Source organism: Sciurus vulgaris (genome assembly GCF_902686455.1).
Source record: "Sciurus vulgaris genome assembly, chromosome: 10".
Classification (NCBI taxonomy): domain Eukaryota; kingdom Metazoa; phylum Chordata; class Mammalia; order Rodentia; family Sciuridae; genus Sciurus; species Sciurus vulgaris.
The window spans coordinates 69,673,919-69,701,847 of NC_136470.1; the positions used below are offsets into that span (position 1 = coordinate 69,673,919).

The 27,929-nt window shown below is 40.7% G+C and overlaps 1 protein-coding gene across 1 annotated transcript in view; it reads left to right on the plus strand.

Annotated features, from left to right (window-relative positions):
- Nucleotides 1-27,929, plus strand: part of ARHGAP31 (Rho GTPase activating protein 31) — a 108,443-nt gene that overhangs the window by 62,258 nt on the left and 18,256 nt on the right. Inside the window, exons 2-8 of the mRNA XM_079155268.1 lie at nucleotides 8,002-8,104; nucleotides 10,589-10,733; nucleotides 20,502-20,584; nucleotides 21,539-21,646; nucleotides 22,286-22,428; nucleotides 25,566-25,764; nucleotides 27,637-27,761. Of these exons, the coding sequence (XP_079011394.1) occupies nucleotides 8,002-8,104; nucleotides 10,589-10,733; nucleotides 20,502-20,584; nucleotides 21,539-21,646; nucleotides 22,286-22,428; nucleotides 25,566-25,764; nucleotides 27,637-27,761 (906 nt within the window). The remainder of the gene's footprint in view (nucleotides 1-8,001; nucleotides 8,105-10,588; nucleotides 10,734-20,501; nucleotides 20,585-21,538; nucleotides 21,647-22,285; nucleotides 22,429-25,565; nucleotides 25,765-27,636; nucleotides 27,762-27,929) is intronic.

A 27,929-nucleotide genomic window follows, 5' to 3' on the forward strand; every position in this document is an offset into this window, starting at 1 on the left:
AAGGTAACATACTCTTATAGGTCAAAATTCAAAAGCACAAAAGAATATAGAGTGAGAAGTGGGGCTGTTTCCTAGCCCCAGACTTCCAGTTCCTTTTCCTGTAGGTATCTGAATTTATTACTTTCTTTCATATTCTTCCACAGATATTGGATGCATATACAAACAAACACACATACCTATTCTTTTATTCTCTCTTTTAAAAAAAGAAATATGCTAGCATACCTTTGTGTTGCTCTGCAGGGAAGATGGGCACAACCTCTGGATGGCAATTTGACAATATTGCTCAAAATAACAAATACCTTTGGTCCAGTGGTTCCTCTAGGAATTTGTTCTGCATATATCTTTTAGTATATCTTTATGCTTAACAATATATTTTGAAAACAGTTCTATGTCAGTACATGAGTTTTCTCATTCTTTTAAATGATTATTCCACCATATTATGAATGTCCATTATCTATGCTAATGTTCCATCATTGATATTAGAGATTTTCTATTAATGGACAATCTTATGCTATTGCAAAAATGCTGCAATGAATCATCTTGTATATGTGTTATTTAACACATATATGAGAACATCTGTAGGATAAATTCCTAGAAGAGGAACCAGTGGGTCAACAGGTATATGAATGTGTCACTTTGAAAGATATTGTCAAATTGCCTTCCAGAGATGGTAACCATCTCTCCAGCTACCAGCAATGTATTTCCCTTAGGCTTGCCAGTGCATTCTATTATCAAACTTACACATTTCTGTCAATCTGAGAAGTGAAAAATAATAATGTTTAAATAATGTGGAATTGCAGTTAAATTAAATGTACACATTTCTAGAGAGAAGGCACCAGAGAGATGAGCACATGGAGGAAGGAGAACCTAGTTGTGCGGAAGAAGGCTTTGGAGAGAGGGTGAAAGCCGGTGGGAAGAGGTGTCCAGCAGAGAAGAGGCAGTGGGCTGGGGCTGGGGAACACCCCTGGGCCAGGGAAGTGGGTCCGCCCAGAGCATGTTCAGGAAGCGGCAGCTGTTAAGTGTGGCTACAGCACAGCCCTCCTGGGTGGGTGAGAGGGAGAAAGAGCCCAGTGGCCAGTGCTGAACAACAAGATGAGAGTGGCCAGATTGTGAAGACCTCATAGCTTCCTGCTATAGTCAGGCTCGATTCTCTTGAATGGTGAACCATGGGAGATGATTAGGCAGGAGAACAACAAAACCAAATCTCTGTTTTCAAAAGATAAAATATAGTCTCTGCTATAGGAACTCAAGAGGAAACATCTCCCCACTCCCCAAGATGATTTGAAAGTGAAATAATAATAAACCCACTGCTTTGATCCCTATGGGGAAAATGAGGGAAGTATTAACATTCCTCACTCCCTTTTTCCTTTTTCTCCTGGGAGAAGGTTATACTTGAGCTCTTTATGGATGACTTCTATCTAGTAATTCTCAAAAGAGAGGTTCCACAAATGTTCTGAGATGGATAATGGCTTAGTTTCCCAAAGGACAGTACTCTTGAATTTTTATGTTCTGATCAATAATAATAAGGAATAGTAGTGTTACATAGAATGTCATTTTTATGTATGTGAATAATGAACCCAAGGATGTAGACTATCTACATCAGAAACCAACTTTTCTCCTGATATGAAAAACAGAAGCAACAACAACAAAATATATAAATTGGGCCTCATTAAAATTTAAAACTTCTGTGCCTCAAAGAAGACCACAAATATGTACAAAGTGTTTTGTCAATGAAAAATTAAATAATTTTTTTTAAAACTATAAAAACCACCCACAGCATTGAAGAAAATATTTGCCAATTATATATCTAATAAGGCTCTCATATCCAAAATATATGAACTCTTATGAATCAACAAAAAGACAAGTAACTTGATTAAAAATGGACAAAGAATCTGAATAGACATTCTCCAAAGAAGATACACAAATGGCCAATAAGCACATAAAAAATGTTTAACATCATTAGTCACCAAAGAAATGCAAATCAAAACCACAATAAATACCAATTCACACCCACCAGGATGACTATAATAAAAAAAAAAAGATAGACAAAGAGTGTTGACAAGGATATAGAGATATTGGAACACTCAAATATTCACTGGTGGGAATGTAAAATGGTACAGCTGCTTTTGGAGAACAATTTGGCAGTACCTCAAAAGTTATGCAGAGTTATCATGTGACCCAGCTATTCCACTTCTGCATATATGTCCAAGAAAATTAGAAACATATGTCCACACAACAACTTGTATATGAAGGTCCATAGCAGCATTATTCATGAGAGCCCAAACATGGAAACAACTCAAACTTCCATCAGCTGATGAATGGATAACACAATGAGGATATTATTTGGAATATTATTCAGCTGCAAAAATGAGTGAAGTCCTGACACATGCTTCAACATGAAGGGCCTTGAAAACATTATGCCACGTGAAATAAACCAGTCACGAGGGCCGTATGATTTTGGATTCTGTTTATATGAAATGTCTAGAACAGGCAAATCCACAGAAACAAAAAGTTGATCAGTTGATCAGGGGCTTACAGAGAGGGAAGAATCAGTACTAACTAATAAGGAGTATTGGGTTTCTTTTTGGGGTGATGAAAATGTTCTGGAATTAGTGCGATAGTTGTTTAACTTGTAAATATACTAAAAAACATTTACTGGTACCCTTTAAGAGAGTGAATTTATTACAATGAACTTAAATTGCAATTTTCTTCACTACTGGATTGGACTCAGGGACATTCTCCCACTGAGCTATACCCCAGCTCAATTTTGAGAGAGTCTTGCTAAGTACCCAGGTTGGCCTTGAACTTGAGATCCTCAAGCCTCCCAAGTCCCTGGGATTTCAGGCATGAGCCACCAAGCCCAGCCATCTCAACTTAAAGAAATTTTTTCTCCAAGGAGGGCTGGCTAAAGCCCCAATGTATTTAAAATTTTTTTCCTTACAAAATAAAAAGTAGTTCTTCGTTTTTGTTACTTGTACAGAAAATATTGTATGTATTCTCTTAAATAAATACCAGAAGATTTTCTTTAATTTCCTGTCAGGCCAAGAGGGAAAAAGTTGAAAGAAGTTAAAGGAAGTTAAAGGGGAAATTGGACCATGCCTTGGAGGCAGGAAAAGCCGTGGGGAGACTGGAAGGAGCATGGAATGGTGATACAGAGGAAAAGGGACAGGGAAAAGATGGGAGGGGCATGAAGAACAGGGGCCGGCAGAGAGACAAGCCACCGCGTGCTTACAGTGACAGCTCTTAGATTCCTGGCGGGGAGGGTGGGGGGACTTCTAGGAAGTTCTGCACTAACAACGCAGAGTAATGGAGAAGGCCTTTAAATCCTTTCTGCATCTCTTGGGAAAATGCCAGAGAGGGCTCCCCAACACTGCTTAAAATCTCCCCTTCTCGCTCACATACACATTGCAGTAGATTCTCAAAGGATCTCTTCCCTCTGCAGAGTCTCCTCTCCCGACTACAGCCCCTCTCCCCTTAGGCATCATTATTCTTCACCCAAAAGTGGCTCTTGGTCCTTTTCTATTACCTCAAACAAATTGATGAACACATTCATCGTGTCGCAGAGTTCCCTCAGACCCCTTCCTCATTCCTATCTCTTGCCTCTTCTCTGCTTTCTCTTACTATAAATTAGTTTGCATTTTCTCCAGTTTTATATAAATAGAATCACATAGAATATGTTCTTTTATGGACTGGTTTCTGGCACTCAGCCTAATGTCTTTGAGATGCACCTTGTAGTTGCTGAATAGTATTCCATTGTATACGTGCACCACAGACTTGACTTTGAAGGTCAGGAATATGAGACCCAGAGAAGGAATGAAATCTGACCAATACAAGACCTGAAGAAAATCCAAGGCAGGGCCAGGCAGGAAGGGTGCCCATTTCCCTGAAACAAAAATGCAGTTTAATGCACTATGAAAGAATGTGACTGTAGGACTACATGAATGACCAAATGAAATTATGCTTGTTCTAATCTCTGTCTCCAGTTCTGACCAAGTTCCAGCCACACAGGGAACTGAGACAACGTACAGAAGCATACCTTCTGGGGAGTGGGGGACTCCGAAATGATTTGACTGCTGGCCTTTTCTGCATCAAACCCTTGAAGAGTTAGGAACTGAGGAGAGTGTCCTAAACTATTAATAAGCGCAAAATGTCTTTTGGTTGCATTGGGTTAGATCAAATGAGATGAAAAGACTTTATAATGTTTCATAAACCATAGAGCCTAAATCAAGGGTAAGATTTTTTTTTTCCTTTCCATCAGGAATCACCTCAAGATGTATTTTATGCTCAGATTAAAATTTAACTTTTAAGATGACTGATCCAGGAAAAACTAAACAAAACCAGAAAGTGGGGAGTAGTTAGAGAACCATCAGTGAAACAATTCAAAGAGATAATAATATTATATTATAATCAGCAACTGTGTGTACCTCTGTAGGAGGAGACTTAAAGTTCTGTGGGCCCAGGAAAAATCTCACAGAAGAATCTCTGTGACTTCAACCTTCAGTGTCACTCCTTCCCATGCCTAAATTGACAATAGAGCTTTCTTTCCATCTATATCTACTCAGCTATTTTGTAACAAGCTTCTATCCTGCTTCAGAATCCTCCGGTGACCCAAATCTGGTTGGACCTTGGGAACAATAGTCTAAAGAATTCTGAGACTTTGTGACTAAACTCCTAGTAGCCCCTGCAACACCCACCTCCAGTACTATCTTTAGACTCTTGCTGCCTTAAGTGTGCACTGCAGATTGACAGTACCCACATCACCTGGGAATATGTTAGAAATGCAAATTCTCAACATTTCCTCCACCCACTTTCCTACTGAATTAGACTATGCATGTTAATAAGATCCCCAGGTAATGTGTTTGCACATCAAAGTATGAGAAGTTCTGGTCTAGACGTGATTCTTCAACTTTCAAGTGCGTCAGGATCCCTGGAGGATGCTTTGGCTGGCTACAGAGACCTAACCCAGGAAGCACAGTCTGAGAACCACTGCTCTAGCTGATTGCACAGAGGTGAAATGAATCCTTCCCATTGTGAGCATGGTGGAGAATCCCTATACCTTCCAACTCAGCCCCAATGAGAGTCCAGGAAAGCTAGCACTCCACAGGGACTGGGTCCATGGCCTCTTCCCCTGCGTTGTTTTGGTGCTGCCACCTGCTCAAACAGAACTGTGGACAAGAGGTTCTAGGGCCTCTGTACCAAAGCCAGAGTAAATGGAATGTGTTTTCCCCACCTTTAAAACAAACAGAGCCTGAGGTGCTGGTGCTGAGAGGTAGGTCCCTTTCTGATGACAGGCTAGGACAAGTTGATGACACTGTACGGCCCCTTTTCTGGAATGTTCTTTATGAAGACCTTTTAAGTCCAAGGCTTTTGTTTGAGTCCCCCTTGTGACTGCTCAGAGTTCTTAAGTTCACTGGTGCCCTGAACAGCACAACAGTCACACACCTCAGTACAAACTCCAAGTGCAGAGGCTGGGGGCTTACCTCAGTGGCTAGAGCTTGCCTAGCATGTGAGGCCCTGGGTTTAATCCTCAGCACCACAAAACAATGACCAAAAAAAAAAAAAAAAAAAAAAAAAAAAAAAAAAAAAAAAACAGTGAAATAATAAAACTGTAAGTGCAAATGTCCCAGGCCAAGCATGACACCCAGACACCCAAATCACAATCTCTGTACACTTGATTCCTACTGCCTTTGTGCTACAAAGATACACCTAAGTGCACAAAAAAGAGATCCTAAAGAAGCAAAACTGTTCTCAAATAGAAACATTTACCAAAGGACACCATCCCAAAGAATAGAGATGAGGTTTGACTGGTATGAGCCCATTGGATGGGAAGAGGCTAGCTGTTTTCACCAAGAAAACCAAATAATAAATTTGCATCCTTGATATGCTACACATAGAAATAGTAGTTGTCACTACTATTTTTATATGCTTTTTTATATACTTTTTTTTTAGCTTTTTATATGCCAGGGTCTGTGCTAAATTATTTCAATCCTAGCTATTAGTAAGTATGACAGTTATCTTCATATTACAGATGTGGAAATTAAGAAACAGAATCATTATATATTTTACTCAAGGTTAGAAAGGCAGTTTGGCCTCCCAACATGCCTTAGCCGTAGATTACAGAACAGTTATAGAACAGGGTGGTGGCAGTGGCGGGAAGGGTCATCATTATTGTGCACAGGAGGGATGTGTGTGTGTGTGTGTGTGTGTGTGTGTGTGTTCTTTTAAGCATGGGAACTCTTTCTTTATTTGCATAAGGATAGGAGACAAAATCTTACCAAGAACCTTATTTTCTGAAGACAGATTCAATTGTAGCTTTTCTCACTGAAACCAGGCAGAAACTCTGGGCCCTGGGCCTACTTCCACACACTGTGTTCACTCATACCAAGTGTTTCTACCTCTGTAGTCTCTGGCCAATAATTCCAATCCCAAATCCACTCCCGGACCTCTTTGCACATGGGTTAACTGAGAGGCTTCTCTCCAGTTTCAGTCATGGAGGATAGAATAAGATCAAAACATGGGTGTGTCCCCAAAGAGAATGGCTCTTGGCCCATACAACCTTTGAGGGATGGACAGAATACTTTAAGTATGATGAATGTTATTGAGTACTTTGAAGCACATGGGAGGGGGAGCTTGGAAAGCATTATAATAGAGAATTCAAGTATAGAATGAAAAATCTGCACACCTGGTGTCTTCCCACACAATGGTCCAGTCCAGTTTGGAATTATGTGTAGGTGTGAATCTGTGCAATAAGCATTAATGAATTGGCGTTAGTCTAATCCAAGGAAATAATGGGTTGGATAGTAGTGAGGATATAAGCACAGCATTTGCCCAGGCCTTAGCTCATGGAGCCTAATCAGCTCTAGATCTCCAGGAAGCACTGAAGACTTAGTGTGAGGTTTGGGTTGTTCCCTACCAAACCACTATTCACTTCTCTCTCACACGGGAGACTCAGATGGACCTGTCCAGGGACCCAAATGGCAAGTGACTTGCTGTTCTCTCTGTATATCTAAAAGGACTATGTCTATTTTCTGGGTCACTAAACTGGCTGAGTCCCTCAAGGTCAGCCCTAAGGACAGAACTGCACTGCCAGGCTCATCTGCCAGGGCTCTAAACCTAAAAAGTGGCAGGAATCCAAGAGGCCACGCCAGTCCCTTTCATGTGGTCCACTTAAGTCGATGACTAGAAGGAAGAGGCAGGGGTTCTCACCTTTAAAAGGATATTTTAGCACTTTAATCTTTAAATCACTTTTGCCATTAGAGCAGATTTTCTTCCAGTCATTTTTCCTGTTTCTTCTTTCTTCTTTCCTGTTTTAAAAACATAACTGAACTCGTTGTATATTCAATTTTGTGATTTATTTTTCTTTTACCTACTTGCAAGCATTTTTCTTCCCATGCTTGAACTGCTTTTCCTACTAGTAATGGTGAGTGAGTTAAATAAATTTACCTGTCTCGGCTCCTTTGTGTGTAAAATAAGGGAGTGGTTCTCCAATTTTAGCTTGCATCAGAATTACCCACAGGTACTCTGCTTATTAAAACATAGACTGCTGGGCCCCACCCCCAGAATTTGAATCAATAGGTCTGAAGGGGGACCAGATATTTGTATGTCCAACAAATGCTCAGGGAATGATGATGATGATGGTGACCAGGAAACCACACCAGTGGTCACTGATAGAGAACCAGTAAAATGAGGAGATCCAGTTGTGGAATTTCCAAAATCAGCTCTAGCATCAGACATCTAAATTTTTGCATATTTTTCATATTCTCAAAAAAAAAAAAAAAAACTCTAAAAACACATGAGTTTTTTAAGTTTTATCAAAACTCTATGATTTTTTAAAATATAAAAGGTCTCTCACCTACTACTTGTAAGTAATTATTTCCATTTGTAGCTTATGTGAGTTCCATACTTATTCCTCTTTGAAGATACCAGGATTTTTTAAAGGATATCCATAAAGGACAGTCAGATTGACATCTAACAATTTGTTTTTTCTTTTCTTTTACATAGTTCCATATGTGTTGAAGAGCTGTGCAGAGTTTATAGAGACTCACGGCATTGTGGATGGAATCTATCGACTTTCAGGAGTCACCTCAAACATACAACGGCTAAGGTAAACGAAAAGAAAGCCCCAGAATTCTCCCATGATCCTGTCCACACCTCTGTCAGGGGTTGGGAGTACTGAAAACCTGAAGGCATGGTGGGAACAGTGGTGGTAGCCAGAGATCAAATACTACTTTCAGATGCCCAGTGTTCTTAATCTAAGGAGGAAGCTCCCCAGCCTGAGGAAATTCTTTTCAGCTAAAGCCCCTGGGGTTTTGAATCTGTTTATTTGTCTTGAGCAAGGTTTAGTCTTAGGCAGATCTGATAACTCAAATGATCTGAATGACAAGTTAGGAAAACATGATGTACTATCATTTCCTTGCCTACTCAGAATCTTGGTTAGATCAGGTCTCCTTATGTAGTGTTTGGAACTGGGGGATGGCTGTGTTTTCCAGTTAGCACACATTTGATATATCACTGGATCAAGAAATCAGAAGTCTACATAACTATACATTTCTTTGATGCTGGCATTTTAATAATTACTAATGGGGGCCGGGGTTGTGGCTCAGTGGTAGAATGCTAGCCTCTACCTCTATGTGTAAGGGATGGGTTCAGTTCTCAGCACCACGTATAAATAAATGAATAAAATAAAGGTTCATCAACAACTAAAATATATATATATATGTATATATATATAAATTACTAATTAATAAACCATTTCTAATTCTATGGGTATATCCTAAACATTTAAAAGAAATTTCTATCACATTAAGAGGGCCAAAACCTTTAAATACAACACAGATATATTTGTAGAGTATATGTAGCATATTGTTAAAGTAAAGCCAGTTTTAAATGAAAAAGAATTTGCCATCACCAAAGTGTCTTTCCAAAATACCAATACTGGGTAGTGCATATGTAGAGTATATATAAAGTAAATATTTTTCTGTGACTATAGCAATAAGTTTATGTATTATGCATATTATTTTTAATACCAAAAGCAACTTCACTTGGTGGTTATTTTTATTTATTTATAATATGTTCTTTTTATAAATGTAGACTTTTTAAAATTTTTTTATAAGATTAATATGTAAATAAATAGGTTATGTAGATAACTCAGTTTTCTTCTTCTTCCTATTTGGTTTCTGTCCCTCCCCTCCAAATCTCACTTAAAATTAAACTTTTTTACCAAAGGAATAAAACATCCTTTTTATTCCTGGAGAAACAATGACCATTAAGAAAAATAATAGGTTGATTGCAGCCATGGATTTTAATGACTATATCTGTTTACATCATTCTACTCATGTGCCATTTTTTAGATTTATTTTTAAAAAAAAGAAGTACTTTTTGTTTTTCCTCATGGTGCTGGGGATTGAACCCAGGGTCTCCCATATGCTAGGCTAGTGCTCTCCCACTGAGCTGCACCCCCAGTCTCTAACAGCAGGTAGTTCTTAATGGTTTACTCTTAACTCTGAAATATACTACCCTGTATTGTTATTTTGGAAAGACACTTTGGTGATGGCAAATTCTTTTTCACTTCAGACTGGCCTTACTTTAACAAGGGAAATTCTAGGTTAAATAAACAAGCTCTGCATTATTTTCCTGTTCTCTTAAAAGAACACACACCTGTGAATCTGTGAATCCATGAAGCCATGGCACAGCTTTCCTTTCAAGGCCCCATCACTTGCTTTCAGGTTCTGATGGCATCAGAGGTTCCCTTGCCCTTTTTTAAGGGGACAGAACTGCAATACAGAATGTGCAGTGGACCGTTTGGAGAATGCTGGTTCCGAGAGTCCTGCTGCCTTCGTCACTCCCTTACTGACCGAGTGAATAATTTCAAGAAGCATAGCTTCTCTATTAAAACTCAAATTCATCATTTTTAAACCAATTTTTAACTTCTAAATGCATATTATTTGAGGCAGTGTATTCATGTAACTTTTTTAGGAAATGTTTTCTAATTATAAACCAGGCCTGGAGTCAGATGATGTTCCAGACATCCCACTGTGGATTAAGATATTTATAAGCTCATCTATTCCATAGAAGTCACCACCAGGTAGCCTTAAAGGTTCCATTGAGCATCAATGAGATAGTTGATTAAGGTTCTCAAGCCTTGGGGTTGAGTATCAAAATAAACAAGTTTGTGACATGAATATATGGAGATGAATGATAATGAACTGACCCACCCTGGTTTTGGTCTCTCTTATAAGAAAGGGAATTTCATTTGAGCAATGTCTTGGAAAAACTGAAATCTCAATAGGCCCTTTTGGCAAATTGTTTTCATATTTCCCCATGCTAATAGTCGAGATTTGTAGATAGAATGCCACAGGAAATCCACTTGTAGATGAGCTTTATGTCTTTCCAATCGCAGCAAGTTTTGCAAGGAAGAGTCATACCTGAAGTTGAAGCCTTCCCATGGCTATCTTGCTGGAGTAGATTCAAGGTCAAAAATACAGTTGGATCACATTGTAGGGTCTTTTTACCCTTAAGCTGCCAAGCAATTGCTGACATGGAACACATGTTCCCTGGGATTGTTATGTCTCTGTCTGTGTTGTTTCAGGCAAGAGTTTGGCTCAGATCAATGTCCAGATCTGACAAGGGAAGTGTACCTCCAGGACATCCACTGTGTGGGCTCACTCTGCAAACTCTACTTTAGGGAGCTGCCCAACCCCCTCCTGACTTATGAGCTCTATGAGAAATTCACGGTGAGTGTTTGGATTTCCATCATGGTTGCCGGGTGGGATGCATGGATGGCCTAAGAAGAGTTTCAGCTCTGAAATAACAATAATAGTACTCACCAGCTGGGTGACATTATCTTAGCAGGGTGATGGAAGCTGGATGGTATGGTGAGGAAAGTAAGGTAGTGGAACTGTTCGCTCAATTTTTCTTTCTTGGATTTTCAGAATCATGTTGTTTGTTTTAAGAGCTGAATTAAATTATCTCCATGTTTATTCAACTGATGTGCCTCATTGTATAGGGAGGAAACTGAGAACCAGAGAAGAGAAGTGGCTGGCCCAAGGTCACTCAGCAGAGGCAGGACAGGAACCTGAGATCCCTGATGCTGTGCATGCACTGCTGGTTTATTTCCATCAGGCTGTTCTTTCTGTTTCTTTGGAGGGTTGGAGAAAAAGGTGGGTGGGTAGGAGAGGGAGATGGAGCAAACAGAAGTCAAGAGGATAGGTCAGAAAGCTGGGAAGAGAAAAGAAACTGAGGAAAGCAGCCAAGAGGAAGCAGGGGAAAGGCCAGTGAGTTGAGTTGGTAGGGAGGAAGAGCAAGAGCAAAACTCCTATCAAGGAGCTATATGGTCATCAAATTGGGCACCCATGGGTAAGTTCAAAAGAGAATAAATGCTTAAAGGATGTCTGTAGAAATATCATTAAAAATAGGACTTGAACATTGGGTTGCATGGATGGAAGTACAGAGGAGGCAGAATCAGATTTACCCAAGGTTAGTGCTCTGCTAGCAAATGAGGGGAGAGGAGACTTGAGAATATACCAGGGCACCATTGACACAACTGACCATGGAATTTAGTCTGGACAGAAAAGAAATGAGAGTATAAGGTGAAAAGTAACACTAAAGAGGTAGATGAAAGGATTATTCATTCAAGTGAGGTCAGTGGAGTGATGGAGAAGGGTAGTCACAGGGAGAAGTTTGAAACTGAGAATATGGAGGGGTTGTGATTATTGGTAAGGACCAGATCTAAGTTCTAATTGTGGGAGGGGATCTTTCTCATAGCATCTGTAATTAACATCTTTTTAAAATCTTTTTTCATGCCCAGTGCATGCTAGGCAAGTGCTCTACCAGGGAGCCATCCCCCAGTACCTTTGTATCCTTTTATTTTTATTTTTATTTTTGAGAAAGGTTCTCACCAAGTTGCCACGCTGGCCTTGAGCTTGTGATCCTCCTCCCTCGGCCTCCCTAGTTGCTGGGATTAAAGGCATGTGCCACCCTCAGGTCCTGTAGTTTACTTATTTTGAGCATATGAAAAGTTCTTCAGGTTTAAATGATAAAGGAATAAAAGAATGCTACTTCTTAAAAATCAGGCTTGGGTCTTTAAAATATGTACTTTAAAGTTTTCAGTGATACTGGGTAATACTCATAATGATAAATTGAAAAAAAGACCCTGATACACAGCTTTAATTTAAAAAAAAAAAAGGATCAAAAGAAAGGATGCTTTAAAGACTAACACATTTTAGTGATGGGATTGTACATAATTTCTCCTTGCTTCTCTACCCATTAACCTTTTATCTACTAAAAAATACATGTTTTGATTTTGAAAGTCAAATCACACACACACACACACACACACAAATTTGGTGTAAACATCAACCACTGCAGTCAACACATAGCAGCTGTTGTAGAGTTGTCTGTGGTTAGGGACCCCACTGCTCCAGGTCTGAGGCAGAAGGTAGACGAATCTCCAAACTGAAGGGCCAAGTCTTCCACAAAGGCAGCTCTTGCCCTTGGAACCACAGAGGAATTTTCCTGGGAACCAAGAGGAAAGGTTGGGAACATCATTTGTGTTCCCAGATTATAATCAATGTCACTATTTGTATTTCCTCGTTTAAAAGAAGTCAGAGTAATAGACAATTTGGGAAATGGAAGAAAGTAAAAAGTCCTCTTCTTAAGGACCAAAAAGTACAGTGTTGACATATTCTGTTTCCTTCAGTCTTTTGTTCTTTGCATAGTATTTTTGTTGTGTTTTGTTTTCCCAAATCAAAAAAAAAGTTCATTGTAAAAATTAAAGTAATAGTATTTTAAAAAAATATAAAGGATAAGGTATAAATCACCTGTGGAAATCCCACACCCAGGCATATCTGCCATCTTCTCTCTCACTCTCTAGCTCTTGCGTGTGTGCCCTCTCTCTCTCTCTCTCTCTCACGCACACACACACACACACACACACACACACACACACACTTTTTCTTTTCAATTCAATATATTGCTGTTTTGGAACATTTTCATTTCAACAATGTGACCATCTTTTCGTGTTAATAAATGTAGACACTATTGTCATGATTTCTTTTCTTTTTCTTTTTGGATTGGTGATTGAACCCAGGGGTGCTTAACCACTGAGCCATATCCCCAGCCCTTTTTAAATATTTTATTTAGAGACAGAGTCTCACTGAGTTACTTTGGCCTCCCTAAGTTGCGGAGATCTGGATTTCACAATCCTCCTGATGGACCATGATTTCTGCAACCAGTCTCCCACTGACAGAATGTAGGTTTTTGGTTTCTCAACACCTTGCTTTTATAAACACCATTGTAATAGACACTTATGCACATATATCTTTATATTTTTATTTGTTTGTATCCTTAGGGAAAAATCACTGAAGCAGATTTGCTGAGTAAAGAGTTCTTACTTAAAATTCTGATCCATATTTCCAAACTGTCCTCCAGAGAAACAGGAATGCACTTTCCCCTGCAGCTTTGCCAATACTGGATATTTTCCATTTGTTAAATTGTTTGCCAATCTGAATCAACTAAAAACAATACTTTATTGCTATTTTAATTGTAAGACTTCATTGTTTTCTACATGTGTGATCCTCATCAGTATAATAGTATCATCTTTGAATGTGATAGAATATCATTGTGTAAATGAATCAAGTGAGTCTACTTTCTTCTAACAGCTATTTCATTCTATTATAGTTGGAGGTTGATAGGAACTCTTGTCTAGAAACTTCAGTAATATGGTTTCTTCTTAGGTCTTATCTACAGCTAAGAACAAAACCCACATTTCTCTCTCCTTGCTCCTGTTCCCTGATAAGACTGGTCACTCTGTTCTCTCACAGCAATTGAAATATACAAAAGCAACATTTTGTCAACTTGTCTTCAAATTTGAAGGAAATGACATTGTATTTTTAGTGTATCGACACTAAAAAATAAAATAGTAATGTTTTGTTATGAGTTCTACAGAAGTAGGACCTAGCAAAGTTAATTATGTTGCAGAATTTATCATTTAATAGATTTCTTTGATGACAGTAATGAATATGATAATATAAACGACCTTCATTGATATGAAAATAGCTGTGTTACATTGTTATGCAGTCTCACGATAATTTATTTAAATCTACTTGCACAGCTGAAGTTGAATAATAGAATAGAATGAGAATTAGAAAAAATATTAGTGGAATAATAGTAATGATAATAGCTGCTATTTGTTGAGCGCTTACTACCTCATAAACTCACTGTAAGTATTATCTCATTCAATCCTCTAAATAATCCTATGGAGTAGCTTTTATTGTTTGTTATACAGACAAGTAAATTGAGACTCAATGAGACTTGCCTGGAATGGTACAGGTGGCAAGCAGAGGTAAAGATTAAAATTCTCTCACGATTCCCATGCCATTTCTAAACAGTAATCACTTAAATAAGTATTAAATAACACACTACATATGTATTATAACACCATAATAAGAGAAGTACTGAAGGAAGAGTTCCATAAACAGCTAACTGTTGGGGAAGAGGAAATAAGTTGAATTACCATTTAGCAGATTTCAGGATGTAGAAGAGTTCCCTAATAATAAAAGCAAAGGAAAAAAATTGCAAAAGACAAATTAAACCATTTGAACTATATGTACATTATTTTTTTCTACATTAAAAACCACATTAAGGTCTGGGGTTATAGCTCAGTGGTAGTGTGCTTGCCTAGCATGTGTGAGGCACTGGGTTCAATCCTCAGCACCACACAAAAATAAATAATATAAAGGTATTGTGTCCATTTACAACTAAAAATATTTAAAAAAAAATAAATACAGTTATAAAAAATAAAAACAAAACACATTAAATGACTGGGGGTGTTAACTCAGTGGAGAGCACTTACCTAGCATGTATGAGGCCCTGGGTTCAATCCCCAGTACTGCAAAAAAATAATTTAAGAAAAAAATACATTGGTAAAATTAAAAAGCTAGTGACCAACTATAAAAACTATTTATAAGAAAATGACAGATTAATATTCTTTATATAGAACTCCTACTTATCAATAAAAAAATCATGTAATATTCCTCCAAACAAATAAGCAAAGAACTTCAACAAATTTAGAGAAAAAATTATTTTTAAATTGCTGATTATTAGGATATTGCTTATTTTTTTTTAAATTTAAACATTACCATTTCATGCTGGTAAGCTTGTGATAAGACTGGCTTTTTGTAGTTTTCTACTGGAAATATAAACTTGATGGACACTCCAGAAAGTCACTAAAAATCACTGTCAAAGTTCCTAAAATGTTCATATTCTTTAATCTAAAGTCTCTAATTAGGACTCCACTCTAGGGTAATAATCAGGTGTATAAACAAATAACTAATTTATAAACAATTTCATTGCAATGTTATATATAATATCCAAATTTTTTATTGTTAACTACATGTCTGCTAATAGAAGATGGATAAAATAAATAATAAATCTATTTTTTTTTAAACTGGGTAGCCAAGAAAAGTGATTTTTTTTAATGAATGTTTACTAGCCACAATAGAAAGTCGTGGGGAAAATCAGTATATGCAGCTAAATAGGAAATGATTCCAGTGTTCATATTTGGTGCTGAGAGGCCTGAGACAGACTTCTTTTATGCTTCCTGTGTAAATAGGTGGATAGTGGTTGTTTCTGAGTAGTGTAATAAAGGGTGTTTTTGTTTTTTTTTTTCAGATTTCATATTTTGGTTTTTAGTACATTATTAGTTTCCTGTGGTTGCTGTAATGAAGTACCACAAACTGGGTGACTGAACAGAAATTCATTTGCTCATTGTTCTGGAGGCCAGAAGTTTGAGATAAATTTCAGCAGGCTGAACCCCAGGTTTGGGCAGGGCCAGTGCTCCCTCCAGAGGCTCCAGAGAAAAATTCGTTCCTAGTTCTTCCCAGCTTCTGGTAGCTGTTGACATTCCTCGGCTGGCAGCCACATCACTCCCATCTCTGCCTCCAGGGTCACATTGCCTTTTCTTCTCACTGTGTCATTCTCCCTCCGCATCCCTCTCATAGGATTCCTAAACAACCTTTAGGGCTCACGCAGATAGTCTAAGGTAATCTCCCCGCTCAAGGTCCTTACCTTAATCACATCTTTGAGGACTCTTTGTTCAAATATTTTAACATTTCCATGCTCCAGGGATTAGGGCCTTGTGTCCTTGGGAGCTATTATTCAATCTGCCACATTACACTTTATTTTTATCAGAAAAAAAATATACCATTCATTTTAGGAAGAATTCAGTTTTGTTCAGATCAGTCAAGCTAAAATTCTTAGGAAATTTGCTGATGTGGTGTTTTTAGGGGAGGCACTATAATTACATGTTTATATTGAAACCGTTTCTTTATGTATCAGTTTCCCTCATTAAATGTAAGCTCCTGAGCACAGAAATGATTTTACTAGTTAGTGTGTTTCTTTTCCCTGCTCTCCAGCTATTGGAAAATGTGGTAAATATTACTTAGTAAATGTTTGCTAGCAGGTGTGTTGACTCGCGCACATCATCTGAATGTCACTCAAGGCAATCAACTAGTGCCTGAGATCAAGATGATTGTGAAGGGGCCAGTGGCTACTTTTAACACTGAAAGTTTCATGTCAGCAGAAACCCTTCAATCAGGTAACCAGGTCACCCTTCCAGGAGCCCAAAGTTTAGGGGAGCTACCTCAGCAAGGCTAATACTCAATCATGATGGAAAGTGGTCCTAAGATGGTACTGATACTGTTCTGAAAATGTGGCCCAAATGTAGCTGTTTGGTGCTTTCGAGCACAATGCAAAATATTAACTCATTCACTTATTTCATCAACAAATGTTTATTGTATACCTACTGCACAACTGGCAGGCGTAGTTCTAGGGGCTGGAGATTTAATTGGTGAGCAAGACAAATACAATCCTTGCTTTAGTGAAATTTACATTTTAATGAGAAAAGAGATGATAAACACATGTAGGGTATAGAGTTATAATGAGAATTGTTGAAAAGTACTATGGAAAAAAATAACGGTGTGGGGGAGGGGATGATGAGAACTGCTGTTTTAGGATAATCAAAGGTCTGTCTATGAGGTGATGTTCGAACAGAGAAAATGAACCAAAGGAACAGATTGTGCAAGTATCTGGGGGAAGAGTGGCAAGAAGAAACAGCAGGTGCAAAGGCCCTGGGCTTGGTCCATGCTAAGCTTGAGGAAACACGTAGAGGTCAGTGTGGCCAGCACAAAGCCAGCAAGGTGAAGGTGATGGGAGACTCTGAAGAGGAATTCACAGGTGGCCAGATCACTTGCTTGCTTCCACAAGTATACCAAAGACACATGCATAAAGACTCTGGAAGGACATACAGTAGTTACCTCTGGAGACTGAGGGTCCGCCCCATATTTGGGAAGGAAAACTAACTTTCTTTTGTGTATCTTTTTGGATATTTCGTTTTGTTTTTATCACATGCATGAATGTCCTTTTTTAAAAAATCTAACAATTTAAAATAATAGAGTTTTTTTTTTTTTAACAATTTTTAAGTAATTAATAAAACTTAAAGTTGCAGCTGGGTACAATGGGAAGGGAGAGCTCCTGGTTGGTTGTGTCACCATGGCACCATAGCCAGCTCTCCAGGCAGCAGGACTGGAGCTGCGATGACAGTGGTAGCTTTGGGAAAGAGAAACCTTGAGTAAGGACCCTGCCACCAGGACTAGATCCCAGCCTTTTCCCAAGTCCTCAAAGAGCTGGTCTTGTTAAAACTGATTGGAAAAGAACTAATAGATTCAGTCAGGATTTAACCTGGCCTGGCTAATGTTGAATGAAGTTCTCTCTTTTGAAGGACTGAGGGGATTGAACTCAGGGGTGCTTTATCACTGAGCTACATCCCCAACCTTTTTATTTTGAGACAGGTTCTCACTAGGTTGCTGAGGCTGGCAAACTTGTGATCTTCCTGCCTCAGCCTCCCCAGTAGCTGGGATTGTAGGCATGCACTCCCTCACCCAGCTGCCAAAAAATTAGGATGGTTAGAATTTCAACACCTCTTCCCTAGTACTCACTGACAGCTGTGCCATCCTTATGAGAGAGAGTAAAGAAACTAAAGATAAGTGTGCAGTAGCTTGACATCTCCAGGAGAAAAACAAGGATCCAGAGGGCTTCTAGATAGTATTGGGGTGGAATGGGGAGAGGCTGAGAAAGATGAAATAAACACCATTCCCAACTGGGACTTGCAGACATCAGGGCAAGCCCGTGCTCCATCTTGGAAATTGAAGATGACTCACAGCTTCCTCAACATTAAAGGAACTTTCCATGAGGATTGATAACTTGACCTGCACCTTTATTCCCCAGACACATTGTTTTAAAGGGGAGTGGTGCAAAGCTTTGCAAAGCTCCATCCTGTCTGTGCAGAGGAAGAAGGGAGGCCTCCCAGCCCTCCCTGCAGGCACCACAGAACCAGAAAGGTCCCCAGGTATTCTGCAGACCCTCCCTTCCCTGAAGCTTCTCCCTAACTAGTGGAATCGGTCCTCTCCACAATCCTATTTTCCGAGTAACAGGTCCTGGGAAGAGAAGAAGGTGTCAGGGTGCTTCCTGGGGACCCCATCCTTGCCCCTGGCCCTTCATACTTCATTTCTTACAGAGCAAGGACTGCAGCTGTGATCTCTCTTGGGCTGGTCTGTTCCCTTACTGGCAAGTTCAGCAGGAAGTTGGGACACCTGACACTAATGCTTCTGTCCCCACATTCCTCCCCATCTCTGTTGAAGAAAAGAGATCTCATGTTTTCCCTGTAGAGAATTTCGACTGGCTTTTAAAATGGTGGGCTTCTGTATATATTTTTTACTTGAATTAAATAAAAAGGGTAAACTAAAAAAAACTTGGTGGACAAAGCCCTGACATGATGTCCTATGTAAGGTGCACCTACTATGTGCCAAGCACTGTTCTGTATATGGAAACTTATCACATTCCTGCATTTAGAAAGCTTTTTTTCTATCAAAGGAGACTGACCATAAATGATAACCCTACTAGGAAAGTACATTGTACTTAGTGAGGGAAAGTGAGAGGGTTGGGGTGTCCTGGCTGTGACAGGACCTTGGAGTTCTCCTCTATCAGCTAGAACACAGATAGAGCTGTGGCTTTAGAACAGGGCCTGGCAAACAGAGTATGCTCAAAAAGTTATTGCTTTCCACACTTAATGAGTAATGAATGCCTAAAAACTCAAGTTACTGAGAGTATCAACCTCAGCATTTAAGTATTAACCAGAAAATGACCTTCAAAGACTGAACAGAGATGGATGATACATGAAAATCATTAGAATCTTGATTTGGTTGTATTGCAGCAGACAGTGTTTATTAAAGACTGTATTTTATTATTATACCTGGCATTATATGGAAACATAAAACAAGTTTGTAGCACCAGAAGGAAATATGAGATTGTATCAGTCATACATATGCCTGTGAATTCATGATCAAGGTGAGAGTATGGTTCAGTGGTACAGTGCTTACCTAGCATGAGCCAGACCCTGGATTCAATCCCAGTACTACGAAATAAAAACATAAATAAAAGATCAAAGTGAGCTCAAGAGCCCCTTTTAAAGCCTATATTGGTCTAGGCAAGGCTACCCAGGCATTTACACATAAAAAAAAAAAAAAAAAAAACCATGGAATGGTAGCTGAAGATTTGTATATTTTTATATACGTAAATTACACATCAGTATAAAAAAAATGATTGCCATTGCCTTGAACTCATGCACACCCATGTCTGCAGTTCATGAGCAATCACATTCTGCCCTGGAGGGACCCTTGAGTCTGGGCACAGACTAGACAGAGTCTCAAGACAGGGACACAGGGCTGGGATCAGAGGACTTTAGCCAGAGATGTCCACCAGGTACAGGAACCTCGGCAGGCGAGAGATGAACATGGGCCAGCCTGAGGACACACTGCTTCCATGCTGTTCCCACCTCCCTTAGAAGACCTTGGGCTGATGGGGAGCAGAGTACCCAGGCAGAAAGTAACCAAAAAGCAAGTTGGGGCAAGGCCACCAGGTCTCAGGGACAAAGCTCTTATCCCTGCTGAGGAAGGCATGTCTCCCCTGCTTCTTGGCATCCAGGATAGACAGCAGCTGAGGACTCAAGGTCATGGAATAGTGACAGACTGGGTGTGGAGTGGCTGTGTGCACCTGCGAAGACAGCAGGCCAAGTAGACATGTGCCGCTGCCTCAGCATCTCACCCTGTCTCTGATCTCTCTGAATATGAGACTCTCTGCCACACAGGATGCACCCAAGATCCTACACCTCCTTTCCCACACACCTAACAGCCATCTGAAGACACACAGAGACCCAAACAGCCCACCCATTCCCAAGTGTATACACTGTGAGGTGCTTCATAATGGGAACCCCCAGAAATTGTAGTTGGTTGGTTGTTTTCATAGAACAGTCTGCCCCATGGGAGGGAGATCTGACCTCTAAGCATGGTTTTGAGCCTGGAATACCAGGGGACTGAACAGTAACAGCTCAGGCAGGTGGATGCATGTCCCCAAGCACTCACTGGGTGCCTTCATGTTCCTCTCCACAGGAGGCAGTGTCACATTGCCCAGAAGAAGGCCAACTGGCCAGAATCCAAAATGTTATCCAGGAGCTTCCCCCATCCCATTATAGGTAAGAATCCTTGGGAAAAGAAATATGTAGCTTCTTAGTGTGGTATAATGGCAGGGTGGCATGATAAACGGGAGCAAATTCAGTGGACAGTGGCTCTCCTGCAGCCTTTAGGAAATAAGTGAGTAGGTCACTGTTATCAAATTGTGTTGGTGCCTGACCAGGGGCATTGGCAGTAAAGGGCAGCCTGTCACCCAAGTCACTTGCGGGACACTCATCAGAGTTCTATGGAAGTTTTTCTGATCATGTGAGTCGATGACATCCTTGGTTCTCACCCAGATTTATAGCATGACCAGGAGTGTGGAGACCCAGACGGCTCTCCAGCAGGGGATGACTGTGCTCTGGAGCACTGGGCTGACTCATCTCTATACTGCTCATCTGCACCAGTCCTTACTTCATCCCCCTCCTTTGGTGACAGTCTCACAGATTAGCCCCAATTTCACCCCCTTTTCCAGGGTTCCCCACCCTTGCCCATCTTGTACAAGGGGGTGGATTTTGATGTGGTATAAGAAAGAACTTCCTAGCAGTTGCAAATGTTGTTCATCTATGAAATGAGTTTCTTAACAAGTACCAAGTTACCTGGAAGAATCTTTACAAGAGAGAGGGCACTTAAGTGAGAACCTATTGGAAGACTGTGGGAGGGTATCCTGAAGGGTCTTAATAGAACAAGTGACCCCTCAACCATGAGGTCTGTGATTCCCTGGTTCTGTCTCTAGCTGGTGCTCCATGTGACTCAGCTGACTTCTGAGAAGACTGATTCCTGTCCCCACCCCAGGTCAAGGTGCCAGGACCCAGAAATTACTTACAGCAATCTTGATATTGTCCTTCAAAATTAATAAGATAGAAGTAGAGTCTCTTAAATCCAAACTTAGAAACTATCTCCAGATTTCAGGCTTCATACAGGCACTGTGGTTTTGTACTTTGTCAGAAACATTATAAATAAATAAACCATTACAGGACCTTGGAATACCTGATTCGACACCTGGCCCACATCGCCTCCTTCAGTAGCAAGACCAACATGCATGCCAGGAACCTGGCCCTGGTGTGGGCACCAAACCTCCTCAGGTAAACACCACACCCTCACCTTCACACCACCCTGGTGGGCTCAGAGCCCACTAATGGAAATGAAGCCTGGATTCTTCAAAATTGAATTCCCTTGAAACAAACTGGTGCTTAGTGATCTTTTATAGCACATGTGAACTAAGGGTGATGTTAATTGCCTAAACTCTTTGGCTGCTAACTTGGAAACTCTGGGTTCCAAAGGCATTTGTTGCCTTAATCAGGGTGTGGCTAAAGTTATGGATCAGTTTCTTGAAGAGGCCTTTGTTTCCTCTAGGTTCATTGGCTTTTGCTTGGCTTCAGTGGGGGCACAACTTGCTATAACTTGAATCAGCTATTTCATGTGACTTTGCAAATGATGACCTGCTCCATGGGACTAGTGGGTGGAGGTGGGAGGGGATCCCATATAGTTATGGGATAGTGTTTATAGTCTTGTAGTGTATAATGCCAGATAACTGTTTTAAGTTTCAGTGGGTTGGGGTTTAGAGCCTTTGGAGAGGACCCTTTGATGGGTCTTAAGAGTTAAAATATTCTAAAAGATAACATTTAGGAGACCATGCCTGTGAAAAAGGCCCACTGGCTTCCCTGACTGCTTCAGGTTGTAAGGCAGACTCACTCAGTAAATATGTTTCTTCCATGGTTCAGGTCTAAAGAAATTGAGGCCACTGGTTGCAATGGAGATGCAGCCTTCCTTGCAGTGCGGGTCCAGCAGGTGGTGATTGAGTTCATATTGAATCATGTGGATCAAATCTTCAGCAACGGTGCTCCTGGGTCTCTGGAGAATGATGGTAATGACTATTCCTCCTGGAATCTACCCCATCTATCCCACCAGCTCATCCTTTCTTGCCTTAGTCATGGGGCCCAAAAATAAGTAAGGGTGGGCTTGATTTTAGCTGTGTGTGTGTGCATGCACTGGCCACTGCATGTCATTGTCTGGGAAATGTGCATATATACATCTGTATGTGTGCAGTGAAAGTGTGGTGTGTTTGCATGTGGCTTTAACACATTTTTGATCAGTTGCACACATAATCTACTCTATGAATGTGGTGTGGTAGACTAGAACTAGAATCATGTTCCATTGGTTTTAGTGAGTTCTTAAACTCTTGGTCATTGAAAGGCACTGGCAACATTCTCCTTGATGATTAGGTTTCATTTTTACTTTCATTGTGATGTTTCTGACGACCCATATGTCTTCACCTTGACATCTTAAGTGAACAAGTTAAGAGGCAGTAGGTTCACACCTGAATGCATATTCAGAATGCATTTCCTGAGTACTTAGTTTATTCTACCCTGTATCAGGCAATAAGCATACAAAATTGAGTATTTTCGTGGACATCTCATGATGATGCAATAAACCCTAGGAGTGAATTGGTTTATGCTGCTTAAACTCCTGCAAACCTAAACTGGAAATTCAGTTGACCGAGATGCCTGGTTTTCTTGATTTCTCATTTGTGAATGAAACTGTTTTCATTCTAACATTAATGTGCATCAGAGACACCTGCTGGGGCTTGTTAAAACATGGATTACTGGACCACATTCCCTGAGTTTGTAATCCAATAGCCCATAGTGCAGTAGATAACATGCATTTCTAACAAGTTTCCAAGTGATGCCGACACTACTGATCAGGATCCAGTGGTGCATGAAACCCGTGCCTGCAAAATATTTGTTAGCTGATTAAAACATTTTTCCCATTCAGTTAGTATATTTAGGGAAACCAGAATAATCTATTGCAATTGACTCAACTGAGAGTGTATAGGCACCAAATCTAGGTCTTCCTGGCTCCAAATCCGTGCTTTAGTAGGTATGTATATGGCATATTTTGAACCATCAGTAAATGTTAGTTCCTTTCCTGCTCCCCTTCTCAGTCTTCACTGTTAACTTAATAGCTTACAGAGGCTGCAGACAGAATGTGATGTGCATAACACCATAAAGAGAAAACGGGGGTGTGTTCCTCATAGGGTAATATACACGTGTCATCTAACAGACATCTAGGATGTTAGATTTTATGCACATCTCCAGTTTTGTGAATCAGAATCCAATACCTTTATTTGATACATGAGGTCAGAAAGATTGTGACAGCTCCAAGATTCATTAAAAATAGTGTGCAGTGAGTACCACCTCTGTACCAGGCAGGCACTGTCCTAGCACTGGGGACATATCAGTACGTAAAATAGTAAAGTCGCTTCCTTGCACAGAACTATGATCCAGATGGGAAGACAGCAATGTATTTTACAAATAAATGTATTAGCTTGCAAAGACAACAAGTATCAAGAAGAAAATAGATCAAAGTAATGCAGTGGTCAATGGTCAATCAATGACTTTGGGGTGTTGTTTTGGCTGTAGCCTCTGAGAAAACAATCCTTCAACTGAAACCTGAATGATACAGGGAACCAGCCATGTGAGGATCTAGGGAATGAACGTTCTAAAGACAGAGAACAGGGAGTGTGAGGAGCACAAATTACAAGCTCTGCTGTGAAATATGAAGTTAGATGGCTGTTACGCATCTCAGCAGAGACCAGTAGGCCTTAGGTCCAGGCTTCCTCTGCAGCCTGGAAGTGAGGCCTCCCACCCTGTAGTCCACGTTCTTCCAATTGTCCCAGTTGCTCCCAAAGTGATGTAAGTCAGTAAATAATTAACAAAAATGATAATCTAGAATCTATGAACAAATACTGGAAGTGAATTAAATTTAAACATTTTTACCCTCCTTTGGGTTAAGTTGGAAAACTGGGTTAAACTCACAAACTTTACTGAAATATTTTCAGGATCACAGGATGTATTTATCTGCAGCCCTGCAGAATGGCTGTTGTGCTTATCTTCCTGGTAACACCCTATTGTCACTTACTGTTGCCATTTTCTACCAGGCCTTTTCAGAGTCTTCCTTTCCTTCCACTAGAGATGGTGGTTGATGGTGTCATTAACCATGTTGTCCAGAAGTCTCTTCATACCTTCAGAAGTCACAGAAAGCTGACAAAGTCACCAGAGACTAAACAGAAGCAAACTTAGGCTTCTTTTTTACTTAGATCAGGATTTGTCAATCTCAGTATTACTGATATTTGATGCCAGATAATTCTGAAGTGGGGCACTATTCTGAGCATTGTGTGGTGTTAAGTAGCTTCCCTGCCTCTGCCTACTACATGCCAGTAGCTGTCCTGCACACATTCATGACAATCAAAATGTCTCCAGACATTGACAAATGCCCTTTTTGGGGGGGGGGGTATACAAAATCCCCCCAACAACTACTGATAGAGAAAAACAGCCCTCTACACCATGGATTGTCATCATCAATTCCATTCCTAAAAAAAAAGAATACCACAAAGTAGGAAGGGGTTAGCTAAACATACTGGAAGATAACTGGACCGTGAGTAAAGAGCTTCATCTCTCTTAGGAGAAGTGCAGTGTATAAAATGTGCTTTTCCTGCAGAGATAAACACCTAGGTGATCCAGGGGAAGTAGAGGCTCCAGACTTTAACTGTCTTGGAGTGGGTATCTCCAGTACTAGGGAGGATGGGCAGTCTCCTGCCTTACCCTTGCTGAGTAACTGGACAGACATTCCCATTTCACCAAAGCACTAGGCAGAGGTTTCAGGAGTAAAGGCCCACTGTGTTACTATAAATCATAGTAATTGCTCAATATATATTTGTTGAATGAATGATTGAATGAATGAATAGATGACTCATCCCTCCAAATAATACATAAAGCATGGTTATTTCCTGAAGCCCCTGTTTTTCCTTTAGCTAGTCTGGCCAGGAGAATTGCAAGTTTTCCATGTGCAACCTCAGCCCCAGGTCCCACCATGCCCAAGAAAAGCCATAGTTGGCACTCAGCCCTTAGTAAGAGGTCAGGACTGAGGAGCTGTGGATGGCAAATCTGGCTGGACACACTCATGGGCCTCCTTCCAGACTGAGCTCTTCTCTTTCCTTTATAGAAAATCGACCCATCATGAAGAGCCTGACGCTCCCAGCCCTGTCCCTGCCCATGAAGTTGGTGAGCCTGGAGGAAGCTCAGGCCCGCAATCTGGCTACGAACCATCCTGCCCGGAAGGAAAGGAGGGAGAACAGCCTGCCTGAGATTGTGCCTCCCGTGGGCACCCTCTTCCACACTGTGCTTGAGTTACCAGACAACAAGTTAGTTGCATTCTTTTCAAATTCTGGGGGATGCTGAGTAGAGGGAGACAGAGAAGGACAGGTAGTCTCAGGGTCTTGACGGAAGTGTGGTCTAGGGGTTGTGTAAAGAAAAATTGCAGGAGAGGAGGGAGCTGTCTCCACTGCTCATTCTCACCAGTGGTGATGCCAACACTCATTGCCCCAAAGTTACTGAGACCCCCAGTCTCCCACAAAGACCCCAAGCACCAGGTTGGGAGTGGGGTCGTAAGACGAAAGTCTTGTCACATGTCATGGCTAAATCCTTTACTTCTTAGTATAGACAAGATAGGCTTGTGTTTACAAGAGGGACTTTACTAAAATCAAAAACTCAGCTGGATGCAGTGGTAACCTGGGTGAAGTATTAAGCAACTCAGTGAGACCCTGTCTCTAAATAAAATACAAAATAGGACTGGGTGTGTCGAGTGGTTGAGTGCCCCTGAGTTCAATCCCCAGTACCCCCCCAAAAAAAAAAAAAAAAAAAAAAATTTGACCCCTCTCCTAGCCTCCACACATGTACAGAAGACGCAGAGAAGAATCCAAGACAGAGGACAAGTTGACAAATGGGGCCACTCTAGGCTGAGAGCCCTGGGTGGCAGCAGCTGGGGACAGGCATTCCTGGCTTCCTCGCCTCCCCTCAACCCGTCAGAGTCCTCTCACCCCTCCAAAACAATCGAGTGCCATGTGCAGCAGTAGATATCGTTTCCCCATTTCTTCCTCCCGTTTCCTTCACTGCGACCCTCGTCTCCACTCACCCCTCACTCGTGCCCCAACCAGGCTCTGGAAGAAGGCAGTGATGGAAGCAGGAATCCAGGAGACAGAAGGGGCCGAGCCACCTTTTCATGGAAGGGTCATCCTTGCCCTTTGAGCAGTGAGAACAAGAATTGAAAACAGGCATCTTTTGTCAGTGTCCTCCCCAAGATGGCAGTGCTTTCCCTTTGAAGAGGGAGGAAGAGGCTACACCATGTAGGAACAGCATGCCTAAACTTTGCTGGGGAGAAACCCCTGTTTCCTTCAGTGAGTGGATCTGAGCCCACTGCACCTCCCTCTAAATCAGTGTAGAATGAGAGTCCCTCCCAGGGATCAGGAAGATGAACGCCTTGGAAGGAGCATCAAGTACATTTTCTCTGTATTTTCAATCAAAGCTAAGGTAAACCATACTCCCAAGTATGGCACCTATTAAAATACACCCTGAGGCCAAGTGCGTAGAAAAAAAAAAAAAAACCAAATAAACAACAACAACAACAAGTCAAGTCCAGAATCGCCTACCAAACACTACAGACCTGTCTGGATTATCGTAAAAACATACGAAGAGTGTGATGGTTGCATGTCTGTAATCCCAGCTACTTGGGAGGCTGAGGCAGGAGGATCTCTAGTTCAAGGCCATCCTCAGCAATTTAGCAAGACCCTGTCTCAAAAATAAAAAATAAAAAGAGTTGGGGATGTAACTCAGTGTTTGAGCACGCCCTTGGTTTAATCCCTAGGACCAGGGGTGGGGGATGGGGCCAGGATTGATATCTTTGAAAAGCCAGGGTTACACTCTTTCCTGAATTCCTATCAGAATTCAGAACTGTGTGATTGCTTATGACCTGAGTCTCCCAATCCCTGCCTCTAACAGATAGATGACTTTGCCTCTGGCCTTCTGGAAAAGGGTCTTTGTTCTGATTCATGAAAGCTTTGCTCAGTCACCATGGTCATCCCCAGACAGTGTGAGAGTCAGGCTCAACTTGGATTTTAGAGAATTTCCTAAATTATCAGAACCATTCACAACTAAGATGATTGAAATTTTCTTTCTAAATTTGAAAATCCCCTTGAAATTAGAAGCTAAACTAACTTCTTATGGCTTGACTCTTTTAGGAGAAAACTTTCCAGTAAATCAAAGAAGTGGAAATCCATATTTAATCTGGGGCGTTCTGGATCAGACTCCAAATCAAAACTGAGTAGAAATGGGAGTGTATTTGTGAGAGGACAGAGGCTCTCAGGTAAGAATCAACAGTAGCCATGTGTTTAGACTTGCCCTGAAAGAAAACTCATAAATTAATCAGGGAGTATTTTCTGACTTAAAATAAGTTGCACCCAGAGAACCTATATATCCTTCATGCAGCTTCCCCCAGTACTAACATCTTACATAAATGTAATCCAGTTATCTG